At 40.8% G+C, this 22,189-nt stretch overlaps 1 protein-coding gene across 2 annotated transcripts in view; it reads left to right on the top strand.

The window, feature by feature from the left end:
* cpne5a (copine Va) overlaps nt 1-22,189 on the top strand; it is a 78,176-nt gene that overhangs the window by 38,735 nt on the left and 17,252 nt on the right. For both annotated transcript variants that reach the window (XM_085781856.1, XM_085781857.1), the window contains 6 exons: nt 3,892-3,995; nt 4,248-4,352; nt 7,128-7,169; nt 7,530-7,605; nt 9,654-9,707; nt 10,118-10,179. In XM_085781856.1, the coding sequence (XP_085637982.1) occupies nt 3,892-3,995; nt 4,248-4,352; nt 7,128-7,169; nt 7,530-7,605; nt 9,654-9,707; nt 10,118-10,179 (443 nt within the window). The remainder of the gene's footprint in view (nt 1-3,891; nt 3,996-4,247; nt 4,353-7,127; nt 7,170-7,529; nt 7,606-9,653; nt 9,708-10,117; nt 10,180-22,189) is intronic.

Genomic DNA, 22,189 nt, shown 5'->3' with positions numbered 1-22,189 from the left:
GGCTGATTTAAATCTAAGTGAACCACGCAACACTTTACATATGACAGCAGTAAACCACAGAGAGGTTTATTACCAGCTGCAACAGTGGGGCTGGTGTTGTTTTCACCTCATGAGACCGTGTGTGTGTGTGCGTGTGCGTGTGTCAGCCATGTGATCCTAGGGAGACCTAATGTAGCGGCAACCACCACAGATGAGGTTCTTAATACGTTCAGCAGGTGCTTTATGTCTGTCTATATATGTGTGTGTAGTATTCATGAATTATCATCATCATTATGAAAAACTATTGAAAAAGCACGCACATCCCAAAATCTGAATGCTGGCCAGACAAAAAAGTAAATAATAGGGAAAAAAGGAAACAAACAATAAAATAAAAAAAACACCTTTCCTCAGTCTGAGGAAAGGTGTTTGACCTGAAACGTTACTACTCACCTTTGGTGATTATTGCCCTGGAGCTGTTGCTGGTGTGCGGACTTTCCTTTTTTCCTAGTATTCATATTATAACATATATGGAGACTTGCCTCTGACGGGGTTTGACAATCCATCATTATGACACCCTCAACCCTCATTTATAGACACGCTCACCATCCTACTATTAACATATATTTAGTCCAGTCACCATTGATGTTTTGGCTTGTATGATGTATTTCTGCCTTCACTTTACCACAGATGCAGTAAAATTGAACTGAGTTTATTACTGTTACTGTTAATAGGGCATTTTTTTCTTTCTTGTCATTCCCTGTTTTTGTTTGTGTATATGAAAACATTCATCACATTGACAAAAATCCCTCACCTGAGGCGTACAGTCGTAAGAGACAAACATTAGAAAGAACATGAGGAATGGGGTGAGGCATACAGTACTAAGGAATTGTGTTAATTTCTGATTCATATAATCCTTTGGCTGAATTCAGAATCGGTGATTCACTACATCCCGTGGAAGCCAAAAGCCTCTTTAACGTGAATACAAGTATTGTCTGCATTGCCTCCCATTCCTTTGAAGCACCAGTCCCACTTCCTGAAAGTGACAGCGTGCTTTGCTCTGCCACTTACCCCATGCAGCGATATCTTGGTGGAGCAGAGAAATGGGTAGAGGGCTGCAGACTGCGCTCATGTATTCCCCTGCTGCTCCTAAACCTCAGTGGCTGAAATGAATGTTCTGCCTTTTTCCCCACTTAATGAGAGAACACTACTAGGAACCAAAGTGGGCATATGTTATCTGTGTCTAATGAAGGCTTAAAGCACTGTGTTGTCATGATAGTGTAATTGTAGAGGCTGTGTCAGGGCTGAGCAGGAAAGTTATAGGATGGCTCTATGTTTATGAATGTCAGGCAAACTGATTCTGGCCCTGGTCACAACCCAGTGAGTGAGTGAGCGACACCATCGACCACAATGTTCTTCTCCAATTGACAATTATCCTTTAAAGATGATTTGATAAAAAAAAACCTTTTTGGTTTCCTATTACCATAATATCTACTTTTGCTATTAAGCATTAGTTTAGCATTAATTAATACTTGGATCATCATTTACTAAGTGTTATTCCTACACTGATACTAATAAGTGTGTAAAATCTATACATATAGTTAAATATGAAACTCTCAATTAATCAGCTAATCTGTTATGTGTTTAATGATTGTAATTCATGGTTAGTGAGTGTGTTAATAGATCTTTTATTAATACTGTAATTCATGATTAATTCAGGTACTTACAAGTTAGTTGCAAACTTCTTCAACAACTATTAACATCATTAATGCATGCCTTTATCATTGTATGCATGTTATTGCATGCATGAATGTACGGTACATCTAAATAGTTGTTTCTGTTAATCAGTCACTTTAAAATATGTGATCTTAAGAACCACTGACATCTCCTAAATAACTTGTTGGTTATTGATCTAATACTTAATTTACAAATGCTGAATTTATCATCTGCAAAGTATGAAAATACAATACTGTAATTAAACACACTGCAGATGAGCGCATTAATTCAGAGTTAAACATTTATATCTGTGTTTATAAATTACACTTTAATTGGCATCAGTGTGGGAATAATACTTCAAAAATGATGAATTTTTAGTGCTTAAGTTTCTATAAAGTCTGCACTGGCAGATCACTTGTAGTGACATCTGGTCAATATATGTGGTGTTAATGGGCTACGCTTCAATCACTACTTCATACTTGTTCTGTTTTTCTGATGACGGAAACAGAAAAAAAAAACATATGAGAGCAGCTTTATCAGAAATTTGGCTGTAATATAACAGTGCATGTTTGGGCACAGAGAAACCAGCCGAGTCTCTGGTGGAATTCAAACACTGTGTTACACAATGGTGTCATGAATATGGTAATTGGCATATTACATCATCTAGCAACATTACAGTGGTGCCACATCAGTTTTTAACTATGTTCCCAATGTTGCACATGACCCAGGTTTTCATTTATTCTTGCTTTTACATCCACAAAATAATCCACAGCAGGAAGTTGGCAAATTGTATGTTCTTATGAAAAGCCATCAAGGGAGGTCCCAGCTCACTTCGTGTACTGTACAAACTGCACTCAGCTGATTTGTATCCATCTACACAAACTGGAAATAGACTATCTTCCATAAAATGCTTTATAGCTGCGTAGAAACACTGGTAATAATGACTGTGGGAAATGAGATAAGATGTGCAGCAACCCATTTAGACCCCACTAACTGTGTTAATCAGTCCACTGCTTTGGTTTCAACATTTCCACACTGACGGTTGGAATGGAAACGGCTGTGATTGTCAAATTAGCTCAGTTTTCAGGAGAATACAAATTATTTTGCTACAAATCCGTGCAGTGGCGCACACTACGGAGCAGATGCCTCAGAAACAGAGGCCGGTCTGTGTCGTGTCTGTGTCCAAGGCACAAAGTGACGTGATGTGGGTTAGCGAGGGGCAGGTCAGTGGCGGAGCGCACCACGCTGATGTGGGTCAGGGCAATCGATAAAGGCGCTGTCCAGCAGCACGCTGATTCAGATCTAATAGCTGCACCTGAAAACCTCAAAGCTTGAGAGAGCAGCTGGATAAAAACAGCTCTTCTTTTTGCTAGTTCTGATTGTCGTCCGATATCACATCTCAGGATTTCAGATATGGTGACGAGACACTTGACTTGCATATGTAGTGTGTTTCAGTGCTAAAGAGATTTTTTAAAAGGCCAATACAGCATTGAGATAAAGGCTGTCAGTGAAAGGGAACATTTTACAAAGTTTCCTCTGATGCCGTTGCTTACCTGCAGTCTGTGCTTAGTGCTTGTACTGTAGCCGTTATTATATACAACGCAGACTAATACCTTGACCACAGGGAGACTATCTGGAACCAAGGGCATTATGGGGCATGTTCATTGTCCTTGTAATGGCAGCATACACTGAAATACTGCCTAAATGAGTGTAATTATGGTAATACCAGCCTTTCTAATGTAGCATTAGCTGCTCTCACACCCTCTACATCCTTTTTGTACACAGCCCCCCTCCTCCATGTGCAGGGTTTTAGAATCCATTTTTGTGCCTCTGCATGGTCTCTCATACTATTACCATGATTATATTCATCAAAACACGGTATTTTCTATTTGATATCCCTTATCCCATCCGCTGTTGTTATACAGGAGTTGAATAATAAAGGAATGGTAATGAATGCATTTGCAGGATTTGGAAACTAGAGGCCACTGGTTTGTTTCCCTGTGCTTTTATTTGGATTCAGTCAGCACTTTGCTTTTATTTGGTGCTTCAGTGCTTTTATATCTTGGCACACAGCATGTATAAACAAACAACAGGAGACAAACAGAGGCAAGAGCATGGATTTACAATGTCATTTTCTTTTTTGTGTGCCTTTTTTTTTGTTTCTCTGACTTTCTTTTTTTTTCCCCCTTATGTCTGTAGGACTACGCCACAATGCAATTCTGTGCCAACAAACTTGATAAAAAGGACTTCTTTGGAAAGTCAGACCCCTTCATGGTTTTCTACAGAAGCAATGAGGATGGCACGTGAGTTTCCTCCTTTGCGTCGGCTTCCCGGGGGATTTTTCATTTTAGCTTATCAAAGTCAGGTAGGAGGGCTAGGAGATCAAAGAAGATGGGAACCAAGGTCGAGAGAATTAGATTGAGATTCCCTTGAACTCCGCTGCATACAGATAGATACCTTTATGCAGACTCGGGCCCCAAAGCAAACTATAATTGTATCACTCAGTTTCTCTTAGAAATGTGTGTTTTAGGTTTATAAATGATCTGCATCTCCAGGTTCACCATTTGCCACAAGACCGAGGTGGTGAAGAACACACTAAACCCCGTGTGGCAGCCCTTCTCCATCCCTGTCAGAGCACTCTGCAACGGAGACTATGAAAGGTAGGATGAGTGATGATGTACAATAAAGTCCTCTGCAAACACACACACACACACACACACACACACACACACACACACACACACACACACACACACACACACACACTCTCAGATGGACTGTGATATTTCAGTGGAAATCAAAACCACGCAGAGTTTCAATATGCAGCATACAGTACTTATTTCAAAATGGGCTTGGTCCGTCAACTTTAGATGCCATTGATTTTCTGCTGTTGAAATAGAGAATTATTACAGGTCCATCTCTGACTACATGCTACCTTGCCTTGCTCCTCATTGATTTACCCACGAGAGGCGAGAAGCTTTCAGAGTATTTCAAATTTCTGATCGGCTGCACCAGTGGCATTTCTTATCTTATCTGAATCTCGAAGGACCTCGGAGAGCTCCCTGGGAGGAAGGAGGAAGAGTTTTGGCAGGAATGTAAAAAGAAATAAAGAAAATCAGAGTAAATGGGAAGAAAGTGAGAGGGGAGAGGAGGAATGGCTGGATTTGTCGTTCTGTCGATGTTGACAGGTGGCTGGAGCCGCATACTGTGTGAGAGCATGGAAGTGTGCCGACGCGCACCGCTACGAGAGTCTGTAGAAGTCATCAAAGAACATGTCAAACCTTGCCCTCTCCGCCATGCTGGGTGTCAGCGGAGGTTCTTCACTTCGATCCTGACTCTGCTCACCTGCCCGCAGAAGCTAATTGGGTCAGACAGATGGAGCCGGAGCTTGAAAGACGTCTGATCCCCTTTGAGGATTTTGATGGCAAGAGAGATCTACGGCTATTTAGGGTCAAATATCCACAGTTTGAAGATCGACATTTTTGGACTTGCTTTATTTGTGAGGGCTACTGAGCAGAGCTGCTGCATCTCTCAGCCACTTCTCAGCCAAATCAAATGTTAGTGGCTGACATGATCAAACATTGTATTTGACATACGATGTTGCTGTGATAATTATGGCTACCCTGGTTGTGACCCATGGTATGCACAGTGAGGCTTTGATCTTTTTTGACTCATGCACTGATGGTCAAATGCACTACGTACACTACACAGATTCAGCTCCTGTGCATTTTACTTGTATTTTAAAGTGAAGTCAATTTGACTTTTATAGTCCAACATCAAACACATGCCTCAAAGGGCTGTACAATACAATCTGTACAGCATGATACTCTCTATTTGTGGCCCTTCGATTTAGATAAACTGCAAACAAATATGAAGAGTATGGATCAGCGAGGAGCTCTAGGACAGGATGAGGCTGAATCTCTCGGAGGATGAAAAGCTGAGATGTCTGACAGGAGCCAAAGGAAGAGAAAGAAGGGCAGAGGACTGGCAGCACATCACCCCCCACCCATCCCGGACAAATACCGTATTTCTTATAAACTCCTCCTCCTCACTTACAAATTCCTCCATCCACTTGCCCCCGACCACCTGTCCGACCTTCTCCTGCGGTCCTCGGACATGGGCCTGCTGTCCATCCCTCGCACCAGATTGAAAAGCTTCGGGGACAGAGCCTTCAGTGTGACTGCCCTCTGGTATTCGTGTTTAGTCCATCTCCTCCCGGCCTCATGTGAATCAGTTAGACCTCTCCTTATTCAAAAAGTAAACTATCAACTTAACATGTACTGTGTGCAGGAATAGAAATAAAACTGATCCGGGGACTGCTGTGTATGACCCTGATCGTTAGTTCGAAGAAAGTGACATCGGAGAGGATTGACAGTGACTGACACATCACTCGGGAATCATCTGCCATGTCGGCCCAAAGTGTCAAAGCACATCAATTTTTTTGTCTGTCAGTCGAAACTAGAAGGAGGATTTGATCGTGTTCTTCCCCCTGACTCTAAAATCTCAGTATCTGTGTGGTTCATAATATGTTGTTTCAGTATTTAGTGGGGAAGGAAAACATCTGCTTTTAGCACAGGAGTCACAGTATAATTCTTATCTCATCTCCTCCTCTCCCTGTTCTACGTGGATTGCACACCTTTGTTAGGTGGGAAAATACGTTAAGTGCAGACAGAATGAGTTCAGGTCAGGATAACAGGGCGGCCCGCCATCGCCCCGCATCCTCCTGGATTGACAGCAGCAGCTGATGGTGAGGGAGCGGGAGGAGGAGGAGGAGGAGGAGGAGGAGGAGGAGGGGCAGGGGGAAGCAAGCCACTGATCTTTCCATCAGATCAAGTAGAAGAGCGGAAGCACTTTTCTCATTCTCAGTGAATCCTCTCAGGCTTACATATTTGCGTTCTCGCCTTCCAGCATATTTCAGGAACTTGCAAAAAATATGCTCCCTCCCAAGAGGTTAGTCCTCTATCTTTGGCATGTGCGGAGAAAATGCTTTGCTCAGACTTTTGGCAACTCTATCAACCTGCTCTCTCTCCACAGTGAGAGACATATGCTACGTGGTTAACAAGCCATTCAAATCCTTAATGAGAGTTTACCAATCTTCTTGGGAAAAAAAAAGACCAACGTTTTTTGTTGAAGATTGTTATTAGCGAAACAACAACAAGTTTTTTCAAAACTGACCATTCCCCACCTATAGCTTCAAAGATGTAACAATAATGCTTATTGGATCTTCAGAAAGATGTGTGCATCATTTGCATGCAGAACACAGCGGGCTCTCATGGATTGATTAATTCAACCTTCACTAAAAATTAATGAGCTTTAATTGCTTGTTTTGTGCTGCGTCATGTCATAAATGTTTTCTTCCCTCGGGGACATTTAGGTTCACATTTAAATGTGCTCATGCAAACAAAACTTTTTCTCTCTCTCTTTTGATGTGACAGGACGATCAAGGTGGAAGTGTATGACTGGGACAGAGATGGGAGGTAGTGGACCCACACACACACACACACACACACACACACACTCATACAGTATCATGAACTAGTTTAAAAAGTAATTTATTTAAGAAATTGTTCTTGTGTCTGAGCCAGTGTCTGAGTTTTTCCTCTGAATCCTCTCTGAATTACTCTTGTATTTTTCAGAAACACCCAACAGAAACCCTGTCAGCACATTTCACAGTATCGCCGACTAAACTGCCATTAATTTTTCATTGAAAATTGATTATTACAGTACAGCTGCGCAACAGAAGTTGTGGTGTAATTCCTCCAGCTACTTTTATCTTTTGCCTCTCAGCATTGTACCCACTAAACCGTCTCTGATGCAGTTTTCTTTCTTCCCTCCAGCCATGACTTCATCGGTGAATTCACAACCAGCTACAAAGAGCTGTGTCGGGGTCAGAGCCAGTTAAACGTCTACGAGGTTAGTGGAGATAAAGACGGTCGATACTGTTGCCACCCTGCCAGAGCTGAGGACCCTCATGTAAAACAGCGACTGTGGTTTCACATTTCACTTGGACAGTTATGAGAAACTTCTTCCTTCTGTTCCTCTGAGATCTCTTTAAAGTAAAATTCAGGTCACAATGCAAAATTTGACCTCCTTTAGATCTAACTCTGAAACTGTGAAACATCGAGTGATCTTGTTCACTATACAAGACTTTTATCCACCCACACTTGTCATTTGATACATTTCTTGTGGAACAAAGCACATCCAACCTTACTGTACCTGCACAGACCTGTGTGCAAACTATTAACGAATGAACTCTGGATGCACCTTGAGAACAAAAGTTACTCGCAAGGGCACGAAAACAAACCTATGCTCAATTTCTGTGTGCCAGTGTGAGAAAACAATTTCGATTTAAGAGCCAATCAGTGTGCCCTTTGGCTCTGCAAGGTCTTGTTATCCAGAGTTTAATGACAGGAAACCCTCCGCGCCTTGGTTGTTTGAGCCGCGTTGTGGCTATTTGAGATTAACAGCAAACCTCCTCTGCCTCCCCTCGCCCTACCCAGCATTAACGACGGTAAGGTTAAGTGGCGCAGCCGACCAGATGAGGAAAGGTGCTTCTGCGTTGAGAATACAAATGGGAATGCAACAGAAGTATAGCTGCTGATTGGACTTTTCTTTTTGATGGTCCTTCGAGGGTCAGGCGGGGTATTACTGTTAGGCGTTTGGGAGGCTCCTATTGGTCCCTGCTCATTAAAACACTTGCCATGTTACATTAGCCTCCGAATTAGTCACGGTGGTGGATTAAGGAAAGAACAGGGCCAGTGGAGAGAGTGAGTGGTGGAAAAGATGGTGGCTCCAGGAGAATAGGTAAGGACAGACGCAGTGAAAGACAGTTAGGGAGACAGGATGAGTGAGAGGCATGAGGAGCTGCCCTGCTGACACTGCAGAAGACGATGCATCCATTACCCTTCACCAAACCTCCCTGTATTTTAATTAGAAAATGAAACACAGCAGTTTCTTCGTGCACTCTTTGCCAGGTCAGTGCCCTTGAGGCAGGTTCAGGATGTGGCCGAAAAACTTGCACCAAGCCGCCTTTTCACAGCTGACGAAGAAAGAGTTTGAATAGGTCACAGGCCGCCGTGCCGATGCCTGTGTGTGTGTGTGTGTGTGTGTGTGTGTGTGTTCACACAGCCTGACGTGCACACAAGGCCCGCAAACATTAGCTCTATGAGCTGAGATGACAGCAGGCTAATGCTAACGGGGGCTGGTGTAATTGAAGGTGATGTCTGCGTGACGTAACGCAAACCTGGTTGTGAGTGATGGCCGCGGTGTCATGTGTGTTGAGCTGAGGAGCAACGACAGAAGCAGAGCAGAAGAGTAGAGCCCATGTGAAGGACAGAGAGTGGGATACCTTTTACCTTCCTCTCCTCCAGCTTCCTCTCCTCCAGGCGTGTGTTTAATGTTTGTTTACAGACCGACAGAATGAGCAGCAGATATGTTTGACCTGGATAGCTGACTATCACACACACGTTTTTGGCTGTAAGCTCTAAATGTAACATTGAAGAAGCAGGTAGTGCGACAGTAGCTCATTATCAGCTCTGCTTATCTTCCCTATATTCCTCCCTATGCATTTTTGTGTACGTATTTACACACACACTGCATTCACACTGTTTAATTCAGTCTGCATTTTGTTTATCACAAATACATGGTTTGTGAAGAGATACAGGACATGTGTTGTACATCCCCGAGCTTGGTATTATGCATGTAAAATGTAAAACACACCATACAGTAGGTGCTTATATAAATCCCCCTGAATAATCTGTGTGCTGCGAGGCATGATCAATGCTATCTCACTTTCACCCACTGCAGTTATTGGATTCAGTCCCTATGCTCCATTACCCTTACAGACATGGAGTAGGAGGACAAAGATGTTTTTATTACTTGCCCAAGGGGGGACAAAAAGAAATGTGCTGTAAGTTTACGTTATCATTATCCTTCTTTTTTTTATTCTGCCTTCCTACCAGGTGGTGAATGCCAAGAAGAAAATAAAGAAGAAGCGATACATCAACTCTGGGACGGTGAGGCTCAGTTTTCAGATAAGAGGAAACCTCCTGGTGCACTGGCACCTCCTGCCCTCCTTTTGCTTTTGTATTCATCAGGAAGTTTCCTCTAAGTGGATTGCATGAGGCAGCTCAGCTCTGTTAAATGTTTTTGTTCCATTCCTGGTCTCAGACAGTGAATATTAAACAGATGGGAAAACACTCTCTGACCTTAAACTGGGTGAAAAACCAATTCCACAGCAAGGCATGAAGGGACTTTTGTCAGCCACACTACTGTTCTCGGTGACTGTGATGCTAATATGCTGCACAAATCTGAAAAATCATAGGTCATTGTGTGGGGTCGTTACCTCAGAGGTCAGAGTTAATGTGGAGTTTGGTTCATTCTGCTTTCTTTAACGCTGCGATCTGTTTGGACCTTTGTCTCCCAGGTGTCCCTGCTGTCATTCACAGTGGAGTCAGAGCACACATTCCTGGATTACATCAAAGGAGGGTGAGTCCAGTCTCTATCTGCCACTTGTGTTGGCTCCATTTATATGAGGACACGACACATTAATGTGTTATGCTCCTTTGTGGCTGGTTCCAAGGTCTGACAGAAATGACTTGATTTAAAATCCCCCTCCACTCAGAAACTACTTTCACTTATTACCACTTAACTTGGATATTTGAGCGTCACTGTGCAGGTGTCAGAGCACAGGCTGACAATAGAAAGCTGTTTTCACCTTCAAGGGTGAAGGGAGAAAATTCTGCAATCAAGATGTGAAGATAAGAAATGACTGAAATCACACAATGGAAAGGATTTAAAGAATAGATTTAATTTTAAGGATTTAACTTGGTGATTTAACATTTTTTATTGTTTAGTGTAAACTAAAGTGTTGTGGTGGTTGGCGAAACTGTGTTCATGTTACATTTGAGATGGTTACAATTATGAGTTTCAGATTATGATTAGTAATGAGGAGGTTTTGATTCAACTGTTAGCAATAAACCACCTACGTAACTTGTTAAAGTAGCATCTCTGCTTGTGAGATAAACACAAGGGGGGGGTGACATATACTGATACACTTAAGAAACATGGCCACTTTTGTTGAGGATGAACAGATAAAAAATGTAGCACATGGACTCTGCTTGCTCCCTGTTGGCCGGCCTGCAGCGGTTATCAGCCGTCTTCTCTCTGTTGGCTAAAGAGGTTTCAAGCCCAATGTTCACTCGCACACCAGTGATCTGTCTCTGCTCTGAGATAAATTATTGCCAAATGTAAAAAAGCTCCACTCTGCTCAGTGTTTATTGTCAAAGACAGTCAGTGATGTTGTGGTTTTGGTTCGTGCTGGGATGTTTTGATGCTGTCGGGCATCACAGTTGCCTTGTGGTGTAACACAAGTACTAACTTCAAAGTTCCTGCTTTGACTTTGACTAGAAACCTTTGTTTGAAGGTCATCCCAATTTCTTTTTCACCTCTTAACTGTTTACTATAAAAAAGAAAAGAAAAAAAGAGGGAGAATTGATATTGCTACACTTTTCTTTATTTTATTTGATTGACTAGAAAGTTCTTTTCTTGCAGTAAATTATTTGCATACCCTGAGGTCACTCTTCTCAAGTCTGTCTGTACTCTCATTGTTCAGTCGCAGTGTTAGAATATCAATCAATAGTGGGGGATAATGATTCGCTGAAACTTGCCGCAGAAACACAGAGAACATTAGTGAGCCCTGAAGACACTGTAGACATGTTACTGCTGTGACTAACACATGGAAATTAGGTAGAAAATCGCCTCCGTGAGATTTAATACAGTAGATTTAAATGCATTACATCAGCTCCTGTGACTCATCCTCTTTCCCATCTGCACCGTTGCCCATCGCAGTAGGAGCACCCGTCCACATTTTCCTCAGCGTTATTGACTACACGTAGTGAGTAGCCTTCGGTTTTCCACGTGTGTGTTGAGTGTGGCCCCGGAGGAGACGATCCCGTCCGCAGCCACAACTACAGCGTGAATGAATATGGATGAGTGATAAAATATGGAGAAGATCTGAGAGCTTAATTAAGGCCGGACAACCTGTCACATATGGAAATGTTTCTCAGTGGATCAGTGGCTGCCCTGGTTTTAGTTTCCTGCTGCTTTGCTACTGATGGTTGAGTGTCCCAGATCTGTCCTGTTGGTCTCTCCCCAGCTCACACAAAAAGACTCACACACTGTAACTGCACACACACACACACACACACACACACACACACACACACACACACACACACACACACACACACACACACACACTTACACTTACAAAGTAACAGTGTTTCCATCCTTACCTTTACTACTTGTTCACTTCAGGTCTTATTTGTCCAAGAGACACTGAAGGAAAATGGAGGGAGAAGGGAAAATGGGAAAGAGGATGTACTAACACACTGAAGGTCAAAATGTAAATGTGGAGTTTTCACATTCATGTCACAGTTAGTTAGTTTTTCTGTCTCTGTGACAGTGACAGCTGTGGCTGAGGGCTTTATGATTCTGGGTTATCCGTCTGAACATGGTTCCACTCTTATGAAAGCGGTGTCTCTGTAACGCTTTCAGGGAATTTCTTCAAATTTGGCACAAAAATTCACTTGGTCTCAAAGATGAACTGATTTGATTTTGGTGGTCATACAATCAAAGGTTGATAAGGTTTAAGGTAAATCCAGATAAACACTCTCACGGTCTGTGTAACCTGGCACTGTGCCGATTTGCTGATACTGGAGCATGAGCTCATAGACTCATTACTATGTTCGTACTGAAAACTTCTGCATGTAGGAAAAAATAAACGAACAGGCGGAAGTGAGAGATAACTGATTCAAAAACAGCCTTAAATTGCCTGCAAAAGTTTTATGACTACGGGATACTATTTTATTATTCACTGGATATTTTGCTTTCATGTATCAAATGATTTGTCGGACCGGATAAATGTCTACAGAAACTCAAAATGTATGAGGAGGGAATCTAAAGGAATATCACAACCGGAGCAGATAGAAACATGAAAGCTTTTCCTCAGATAAAGGAGTGTTTCTGAAATACAGACTGAAAGGCACTGCCATTAACCTGTTGATCAGTGATGTCAAAACAACAAAGCAGCTTTACTATAACATCAACAATAAATAAAAGAACAGATGCACAAAGAACATGCTACATGATGGATGGATCAGCTCTTTTGAGTTGAGTTGAGTTGAGTTGAGTTGAGTTGAGTTGAGTTGAGTTGAGTTGAGTTGAGATGAGATTACTTTATCCCATAGGGCAATTCTGTTTCTACAGCTGACCACCGCACCACAATCACATACAGTACACAAGCATACATACAATTGAGGAGGAAAGCGCAAGGCAGTGCAAAATTGAGATCGGGTAAGATAAAAGTACAAAAATATAATAAATACATAAGTAGGGCAGTATACATAAAAACACATTGTCAGCAACAGTACTAAAAACTACAGCTGAGCATTCAACAAACTAATGGCAGAAGGCACAAAAGACCTAGAATAGCGATTGTCTTCCTGAGAGGCTGCATGTAACGTCGACCTGATGGCATCAAGATAAATTCACAGGCCAGAACATGATTATGATTATTAATGATGCATGCTGCCTTTTGTGAGACCTGTCTTTCCCAAAGGGAGTTCAAGTCAGTAAGTTGGGTGCCAGTAATTTTTGAGCAGACTTTCACAATGTTATTCAAACAGTTCCTGTCCTTCACTGTCAGACTGTTAAACCAGCAGGTGAAAGAGAAAGTAAGGAGGCTCTCAATGTATGAAGAGTACACAGTACACAGTGGTCACCTGTGTTTCCACTGACGTAAACATGTTTTACTTTACTAACTGTAATTAATACTGCTGGGGGAACAGAAGGTGCACCTTCTGTTTGGTAGTAAAGTGGTAAATGTTATGCATTTGTAGATGGCTCCCCTGAGAAAAACTCCTCCCAGAGGACAGCACAGTGTAGGTGAATGTGTGCAGGACAAGAACATGTATGAATGAGAGAGACTTTCCACTGATCGAGGTGTTAACTTGAATCTGAATTTAATGCTCTAAACAGGTTGATATGCAGCTACCGTCAAAGGCTGCACATCTAAATCTGTTGTAAAAGGACAATCCCCAGTTATTTAAGCTCAGATTTGAGTTTAAATCTTAATAAAGGCGTCCGTTTGGGGTTTGACACTGCTTTTTATCCATCGTGTTAAATGAGAAGTGGAAATCTTCACATGAAACTGTTTTGGACAGAAAACGAGAGAGAGATTACCCCATTAATTTCAGTGAGCCAGTATGGGGAGTGAAGCATTATGTTGAGTGGTAATTCATCTTTTTGTTACAGACATTTAGAGATGTTAAAAGCTCATCGATTCTTTTGGTATTGTGCCCAGGAGGAGGAATGATGACAAAGACTATTACTTTAAAAAACATTCTGGGATCTGGGCAATTTTTCAGAAAGATGAAATCCCAGAAAGAAAAACGCTCAAGCGTCAGATGTTGTGATATTTTCTCGTGAGGTCTTTTAAATCATCATGAAAGACGTGATGTGGCACCCGTGCCTCGTGTTGTCATTGTCTCCCTGTTTTTTTCAATGAGAAGTGCTCTAAATAACGGACGTCTTTGTGTGTTAAAAACTCTCATGAAGCCACAGAGATTAGAAAAGCCTGGAAGATACCATAAAATAACATGACAGGGGGTGGGGGGTGGGGTGGGATGCAGAGAGGGTCAATATTACTTTCCTTTTTCTTATTGTTCTGTAAATCAACGCTATCTCTATCGCTACCTTTCTATTTCTGGTTTGATTGATGTACCATATTTTCTCTGTGGTTTCTGTGTCTCCTGAGGCCGAGAGCTGAACACAAACCAACTCACATGCATCCGTGCAGCCATTAGTGCTGTCAAAATTAATCTGAGAATGACACACTGATGTAAATATTCCACATGGAAGAAATTTAACGCAACATTTTACTCATTATTTTAATGAATGAACTTCATGGATTCGGAAATCAACTTCATTAGAAATAATTTCAATGATGCATGCATTTATTTTTCTATTCACTAATTTTGACTTTGATTTACTTTATACTGTAGACTGATCCACTATTACTACATGGCTACATTGTGACTGACGACACTTTAAAAGACTTCCAGTCTCTACAGTAGTTCGTAAATGTGCACTGACCTTTGTGTCTATGACGATGTGTCTCCTTGTTCCAGTTTTATCAGTTTTTCTCCAGGAAAGACCTTAAACATTTCAAGTGAATGTGAGTTTCCTTGTAAACACATCAAATGTTTATGTTCAGTCTTTTCACCAGCCTGTATCCTTGATCTCTAACAGATCTATTGAGTGCAGCTCTCTCTGGTTCATCGCTGCTTTCGTTCGTTGTGTTAACTGTCACCTGCATCAGTGGAACAGTGTAAAAGTTAAAAATTATCCTAGTAAGTCCACAAATTTAAAATAAACAGAGTAAGAGTTATGTTTCTGCAATATTTACTGTCACGATAAGCCCACAAAAGGATACACACATCAATACTCATGATTCAGTAAAGAAACAAAAATCATAAATGTATAAATGTTATAGAGATTTTACCTCATCTCACCTTGAATTGATGAAGGTTCAGTTAATTTTGGACTAGACTACTTGTTTTTGGAGTTGGTGGAATACAATGCATCAGTTCGCATCTGTTTCTATATACAGTATGCACCCAAATTCATTGTGGTGTAACACAAATCTGTATTGCATATGCTGGTGATGAATTTCTAAGTTTGCATCTAGATGGGTTTTTACTGTGTTTGGTATTTGCTGCTTCCTGGGATGTGGGTAGTTTGTTGTAGGAGATGTTTATTGGTTATAAATGACCTCGCTTTGAACTATTTCTGTGTTCAGGTTGGGCGTCCTGTGAGCTAAAAGTTATACATAAATATTTCATTAAGATGAGTTCAAACTTTTTTCCCCCCTAAAGACAACCTATACGAGCTGAATCATTGATTCATATAATTAAGAGTATAAATGTTTAATCAGGTTTAGGCTGGTGTCTGGCTTCCACTTCCTCTTCTGGTTTCTGCCTGTGTCAACATCACAGAAGTGGATTTCGTTTCCCATCAGCTTCGGGACCATTATATGTATATATCCTTGAAATACAAGCCCAGAATTTTATTTCATATTATTTGTGCACTGCTGCTATCCAACAGATTTCACTGTCAGCACCAGCTGTGGTAGCTAAGTGATTTGTGGCACCTCAGCAAACATATAATTTCACTTTGTGAGATCCCCAACCATATATAACCTAATTTATCAAGTAAGAGAAGGAGAATAAAAGATATTGCTTTTAACAGAGTCTCAGCTTGGAGCAGATTGCATGACAGACTGATGAGAAAAATAAACAAGATTAGAGGGGAGGGATAAAACAATGAGGGTGCTTCTTAGCCGCAATGGGGAAGATTAAGTGTATCCATGGAAAATGAAACACCAGACCAAGCTCAAGAGAAGTAGCTGCTATTTCATCAATTAAACTGGAAAACCTTTAGGCAACTTTTAAGTCTCATCAGCCTGTATAGATGGAGCCTATTCTCCACTGAGCATTCACCCAGTTAGATTAGGTTTATTTGTGTAACCTTTAATAACTGTTACTGTCTCAAAGGGCTTCACAACGCCCACATTTGGAAGATAAACCACATCCCTGCAACCTTAACCCTTTCAACAAAGGATGAGAAAAATGAACAAAACCTCATTAGAAACAAAGAGATTTTCCCCATGAGACGGTCCAACATGCAGTGGGTGCTGAGAGAGAGCCAGAAAAGATTAAATGTATGTGTCATCTAATTATAAGATGGATGATTTTTAAGAAGCAGCTCACATTGTTATTATTAAGACTGAGCAAATAGACACAAATATTGCAGATTTGTGAAAAGATACATCATATTTAAACAAGTGTTTTCTTTTGTTGTAATGAACATATGTTCTAATCTTTTAATTTCATATAACATCTAGAAATCATAATGAAAGTAGCAAGAATATGTTACTATCTGATTCAGATTTAAGTCTGCTGTTGTTCAAATATTATGGATTCACATCCTTGCATGGCAATTTATGGGTTTCTGGCGCAGAGCACAGTCGCTCCCGTGGGTCACATAGTTTTGATTTGGCATCTGAACTAGCGAAGGAGTTGACTTTTCTTCAACTCATGCAAATGAATAAAATCCAGCTGAATGCCTGCCAACACTGCCATTCAGAGAGATGATGAGGAATATGAGCATTAGCCTGAACAGTGAGCTGTCTAAATCTGATCTCTGACCCAAATTTGATATTTTAGATTTCTGTTAAAGATTGCTCTCCCCTCATGTGTGTTTGCTTTGCTGCTGCCTTAAAAGGTGATGCATTTTAGACGATTTCTGAGATGGAGGGTAAAAAAAAAAAAAGCAATTTCTTTTCCAAATACACTGAGACATCCTGACTGGTTTCACAGTGAATTGGTTTTTCATTAATTTTCATTAATGTTGAATTGGGGGAAGAGATATAATCAAACATAGGTAATTAAAGTCCAAATTCCATATACTGCTCAGACTCGAAGGCGGTAATGAAATATTTATATTCTTTTGACCACATATTGAAATGTTTCTTGTTAAATTAAATCTGCTGTGACTGAGATCAGCTGTGTGACGGCTTCTCTGGAGCCTCTATTGTGTGGAGATTTTATTAAGGTTTAATAGTTTCATCCCAAAATGTCGTGTTGTTCCGAAAAGGGAGAAAGTGATTTTCCTCTCCCCCTCTTCTTCAATGTTCACTGATTCTCAACAGCAATGATTGTTGGATGGATGTAGTAGATGGAGGGGTTTTAGGTGGATGGGGGAGAGCCTCTATGCATGTTATATCTGTTGTCATGACTGTGTATGTTATGTGCTTTGTGTTTTATGTTGGACCCCCTCAGAAATGAGATGGTTGTTCATCTGAAGGGGCTATCCGTAAATACATTTCTAAATGTCTTGAAAATAGGAGATATATTTCTCAGATGTGCCATTCACATGTCGGGCGCAGGTTTTTGTGCAGCTCCCTCGTCTCATCCTGACACTGGGCCATGGGCCAAATGTCTGATACATTTTAGTTTAGCCCAGGGAGTCAATGCAACTGGAAACTGACTCTCTGATCTCTCTTTTCTCACTTGCTTGTGGCCACTTTTACTGCCACATAAGTGTAAAGCCAAGATCCTAGATTGAATATGTCTCTGGCTCATGGTTATCTTACTGTGCAGCTGCTAAAGTCCAGATACAGTGAGAGAACATCTGCGTTGATAAGATCTGAACTGATAGAATGATGAGATATCAGATTCCTCAGATTAGACTCGGATTAGATCGCAACATTTGGTTGATGTCTAATCTGAGTCGCTATGTGCTCACAGCAGTTCAGCCTAATGAGCAGCTCTGGGTTTTGCCACCTCCCTGACTGGTGAAGTTGGTTGAGGCAGCTAAGTCCTGCAGACATTACTCGGGGCTTGAAAAGGCCAACTTGCTTCCCCACATGTTTTCTCTGTGAAATAAAGTAATTGAATCCATCCTTTTATTTTGACCTAAAAACTGCTGAGTCTTTGTAAATACGACTAAGAAACGAAGGTCTAGACCTGCTCTATTTAATAAGTGCCCTGAGGTAACTTCTGTTGACAATTGGTGCTGCATGAATTAAACTGACTTGACTTGACCTCAAGTAAATATTCTCCCAAAGATGACTATAATGAAAGCGCCATGTACAATTCTATGTAATATTGGGTGGAAGAATTAAAAACAATGTGGGTGGAGAATGAGGGAGGTTAATCTGTAAACCGTATTTAACACAGGTTTCACAGTTGGAAAGTAATGGTCCACAAACAGAGAAAAATGGCCTTGATAACCTTACTAATATCTATTCTCTGTTCTGTATCATTTTGAAAATTACAATCTCCACAGTTTGATTTAAATTTGTTTCCATGAATCATGGAGAGACAAGTGTTCTTAGTTGTGTTTCTAAACTTTTCTGCACCGTCCTTAATAAAAGAATCGTTTGAATCATTGGTCCATTTGTCAGACGAACATAATGAGTCCCATAGCATCAGAGCTGGTATTGATCACATATATTCTCTCGTCTAAAATCATTTCTGCGACAATATGAGAGGGGCAGCAACTTTTTGTGGCTTTAAAGATTTACAGAAAGCTTTTGATAGTGTAATAACCTTATTACTTTGAAATGATTGATTGAAATAGTGAGGGCTGATGGAAAGCAGTGAAATCTCTTTATCAAGCCACAGTTATGTTAATGACATACAGTACATAGTGACAAACAAGGATCTCTCTCTCTTTCTCTCTCTCTCTCTCTGTATAGTATGAATATAATATTGAATAGCTGAAGTCAAGCAAGAAAACATGGGGTGTCTGTTCTTACAGTTGGTACTGATATTTATGCAAGTGATGTAGATCTGCTGCCAGACACTGAATAGAATCTTCTTTTAATAAATATTGTACATGGTTGAGTAAAAGGCAATTAAAGATAAAACCCGGGTTATGGATTTTAGAAAAAGGATGATGCACATAAGTGAATTTCTGTTTCATATTGGTTCAATTCTTTTGTCCTAGTCATGGAGTTATAAATATTTAGGTTTTTATCTTAGATGATAATCTTTGTTTTGAAACAGGAAAAAGTTTTGTATCAGAGAGCTGAGCTATAAACGAATTGGCTGTACAAAGCGCTCAGTTACAAGACATACACACAATTGTGTAAATCTTGTGGCTCGTCACGAGTCAATTTAGAATAATGCTGAGGGGACTGAGGGTTGTTGTTGTTGTTGACAAACAGAAAGTGACAAAGAGATTTGTGTTATTTCTTGTGTGTACTTAAAACAGCTCCACAACTGTCAGAATGAGGTGTTGGGAGCCTGTGAAGATGAGTCTGGGGCGGCTCGACGTGATTGTGGATTCGTTTAATCAGCACAAGAGAGTCATTGAACATTTTTAATTGGGAATTAGGAATCATCCACGTTATTGTCTAAGTTTATATATACAATATATTTAATAAGTTTCACTATAGTGTTAGTTAATTAAAGGGATAGTTCACCCAAATTTCAAATTTCACTCATTATCTACTCACCCTCATGTCAACTAAGAGCTGTGAGAATTTTCAGAGTCCTCCATGCCTTCTTGGAGTTATGGGGGGGTCCGTGCAGCAGTATTTGTCCATATAATGGTTGTGAATGGATACCAACTTTCTTCATCCAAAAAGACACACCAAAAAACATCCAAATACCTCCATACTGCTCGTCTGTAATGTCCCTCTTGTACTGAAGCCCCGACATGGGAAATTGTTCCGAAAAAAATTAAATAAGTCTATATTTTAAGCTTGTTTGTAGCGGAAGCTCCCAGTGTCTCAGTTCACTGCTCTGCCTGTCTCAGTGCAAATCTCGCGTGATTTGCACCGACCGGTGGAACAATTTCTCATGTCGGGGCTTCAATACAAGAGGGACATTACAGACGAGCAGCATGGAGGTATTTGGATGTTTTTTGGTGTGTCTTTTTGGACAAAGAAAGTTGGTATCCATTCACAACCATTATATGGACAAATACTGCTGCGCGGACCCCCCCCCCCCGTAACTCAGAGAAGGCACGGAGGACTCTGAAAATTCTCACAGCTCTAGTCGACATGAGGGTGAGTAGATAATGAGTGAAATTTGAATTTTGGGTGAACTATCCCTTTAAAGCCTCTGTTAGTTGGAAATTATCATGAAAATGGTCAGAAGAAACATGTATATGTGTGTGTACTGTATGTATGTATGTATGTATGTATGTATATGTATTGTGTATATACTGTATATATACATACAGGGAGACAGAGAGAGAACATATTATACTTTATTTGTCACACATCTAAAACTAATAAAACAGAAACAGACATGCGATAAATTCTCCCTCATGAAGGTTTTGATTGCAACTGTTTCTAATGAGCGTTGATTAAACTCTGATCATATTGGAGGCTGAAGTAGCACCTGTTGGTTTCCTTGGTAAAGTAAGTGTGTTATAAACCCACGCGGGCAGAGACCTGTATGACACTTGAATAAAAATACCTTCCTTCTTATATACCTACAGTATAGAGTGAGAGAAATACACAGTATAATATATACATGTACACACGTCCCACCTCCACCACGCCCCACCCTCTGAAACAAATCTGCCTCAATTACATTAAACAACAAATTCACTGAGCCGATCGGCCTTTTGCTGTTAGTCTGTGTTGGATTGATAATGATGCAGTTGTAGGTTTTTACTGTCGCTCTATTTTTTTGTCACTGTGTTTTACTCATCACATACGATATCCCACCTGACGCAGATTGCCAAGACTGCAGGGATTTCACATTACAAAGACTCCTGCCATATGGTGTTTGTCTGTCGAGAAGGGGGGAAGTCAATATGATACCGATATATTTGTACCTATTTTAAACTACTGCAAGATTCAAGGTGACACACAGACAGCTGCCATTTAAGATGACACCAATTCTGAGAGAAGATGAGACACCGAGTAAGTTAGTGGTGATATAAAGGAACAAAGTGAAGCCCACTGGGACTTACTGAACTGCCTGTTCTGAAGGATTTGTCCTGAGTCAGGGTGAGAGGGACCATTTCAAGGCTGGTATCAGATTTAGAAGTCCTGATCAAATGTAAGAAATGATGATGTTGCATTAATTTATCCATAGAATAATATGTCACTCAAGGACGAGGCCAAGGAATGAGAGAAGACTAACAATTAGCTCCTTTCAAGGACTATAGATTTGAGGATTGCAGGGATAGAATAGTATTTACAGATGAGCCACCAGCTGTTAGCTCTTTGTAACAATACCTATGAAACAGACAATAGCTACTGCAGCATCAGGCAACAATAGTTTACATTGATTTTTATTTAGTCACAGAATTATTCTGTAGGCTCAGCTCTTAAACAAATTCCCACCGTTCATCACAAATTAAATGAAAACAAAAGGTAAAACAAATAACAAGTAGTGAAACCCGAAGCCACTCAACTGAACACAGACATACTGTTTCTGTGCTGAGAGATGTAGCTCCCGCAGCAAGCCTCGGATAGACAACAGCAAATACTCATCCCCGGAGGGCCCAGTGTGTCCATGCTCCGTTGGCCTGTTTGTTTCACAGTACTTTTCTCTAATAGATAGTGGCATCACTGAGAGAGCCCTGATTTGTGAACCTTTTCACCCAGTGAATCCTCATGGAAAACGACTGTACGGAGTGGAGCAGAGGGATCGCAATGTGAAGAAAACCACCCTAATTACAACCGCAACTCAAGCATTAGTCCCCAGGGAAACGAGGCATATCCACCTTTTGTACCGTGGAGCTGTTTGGTTTTTACATTGTTCCTCGACTACTTCCTCTGACTTTGATCAGATAATATGTGATTGGTGTGTTATCGTACAGTACAGATTCCTGAAAGAGAGCTCACCAACAACATTTTAACAAACCACACAATCACCTACAGCTACACAATCCATCGGAATATAAT

Source organism: Trachurus japonicus, chromosome 7 (genome assembly GCF_045865225.1).
Source record: "Trachurus japonicus isolate A0001 chromosome 7, Traja_1.0".
Lineage (NCBI taxonomy): Eukaryota > Metazoa > Chordata > Actinopteri > Carangiformes > Carangidae > Trachurus > Trachurus japonicus.
Note: the sequence above shows the minus strand (reverse complement) of the source record. Positions and strands in the feature narration are given on the sequence as shown.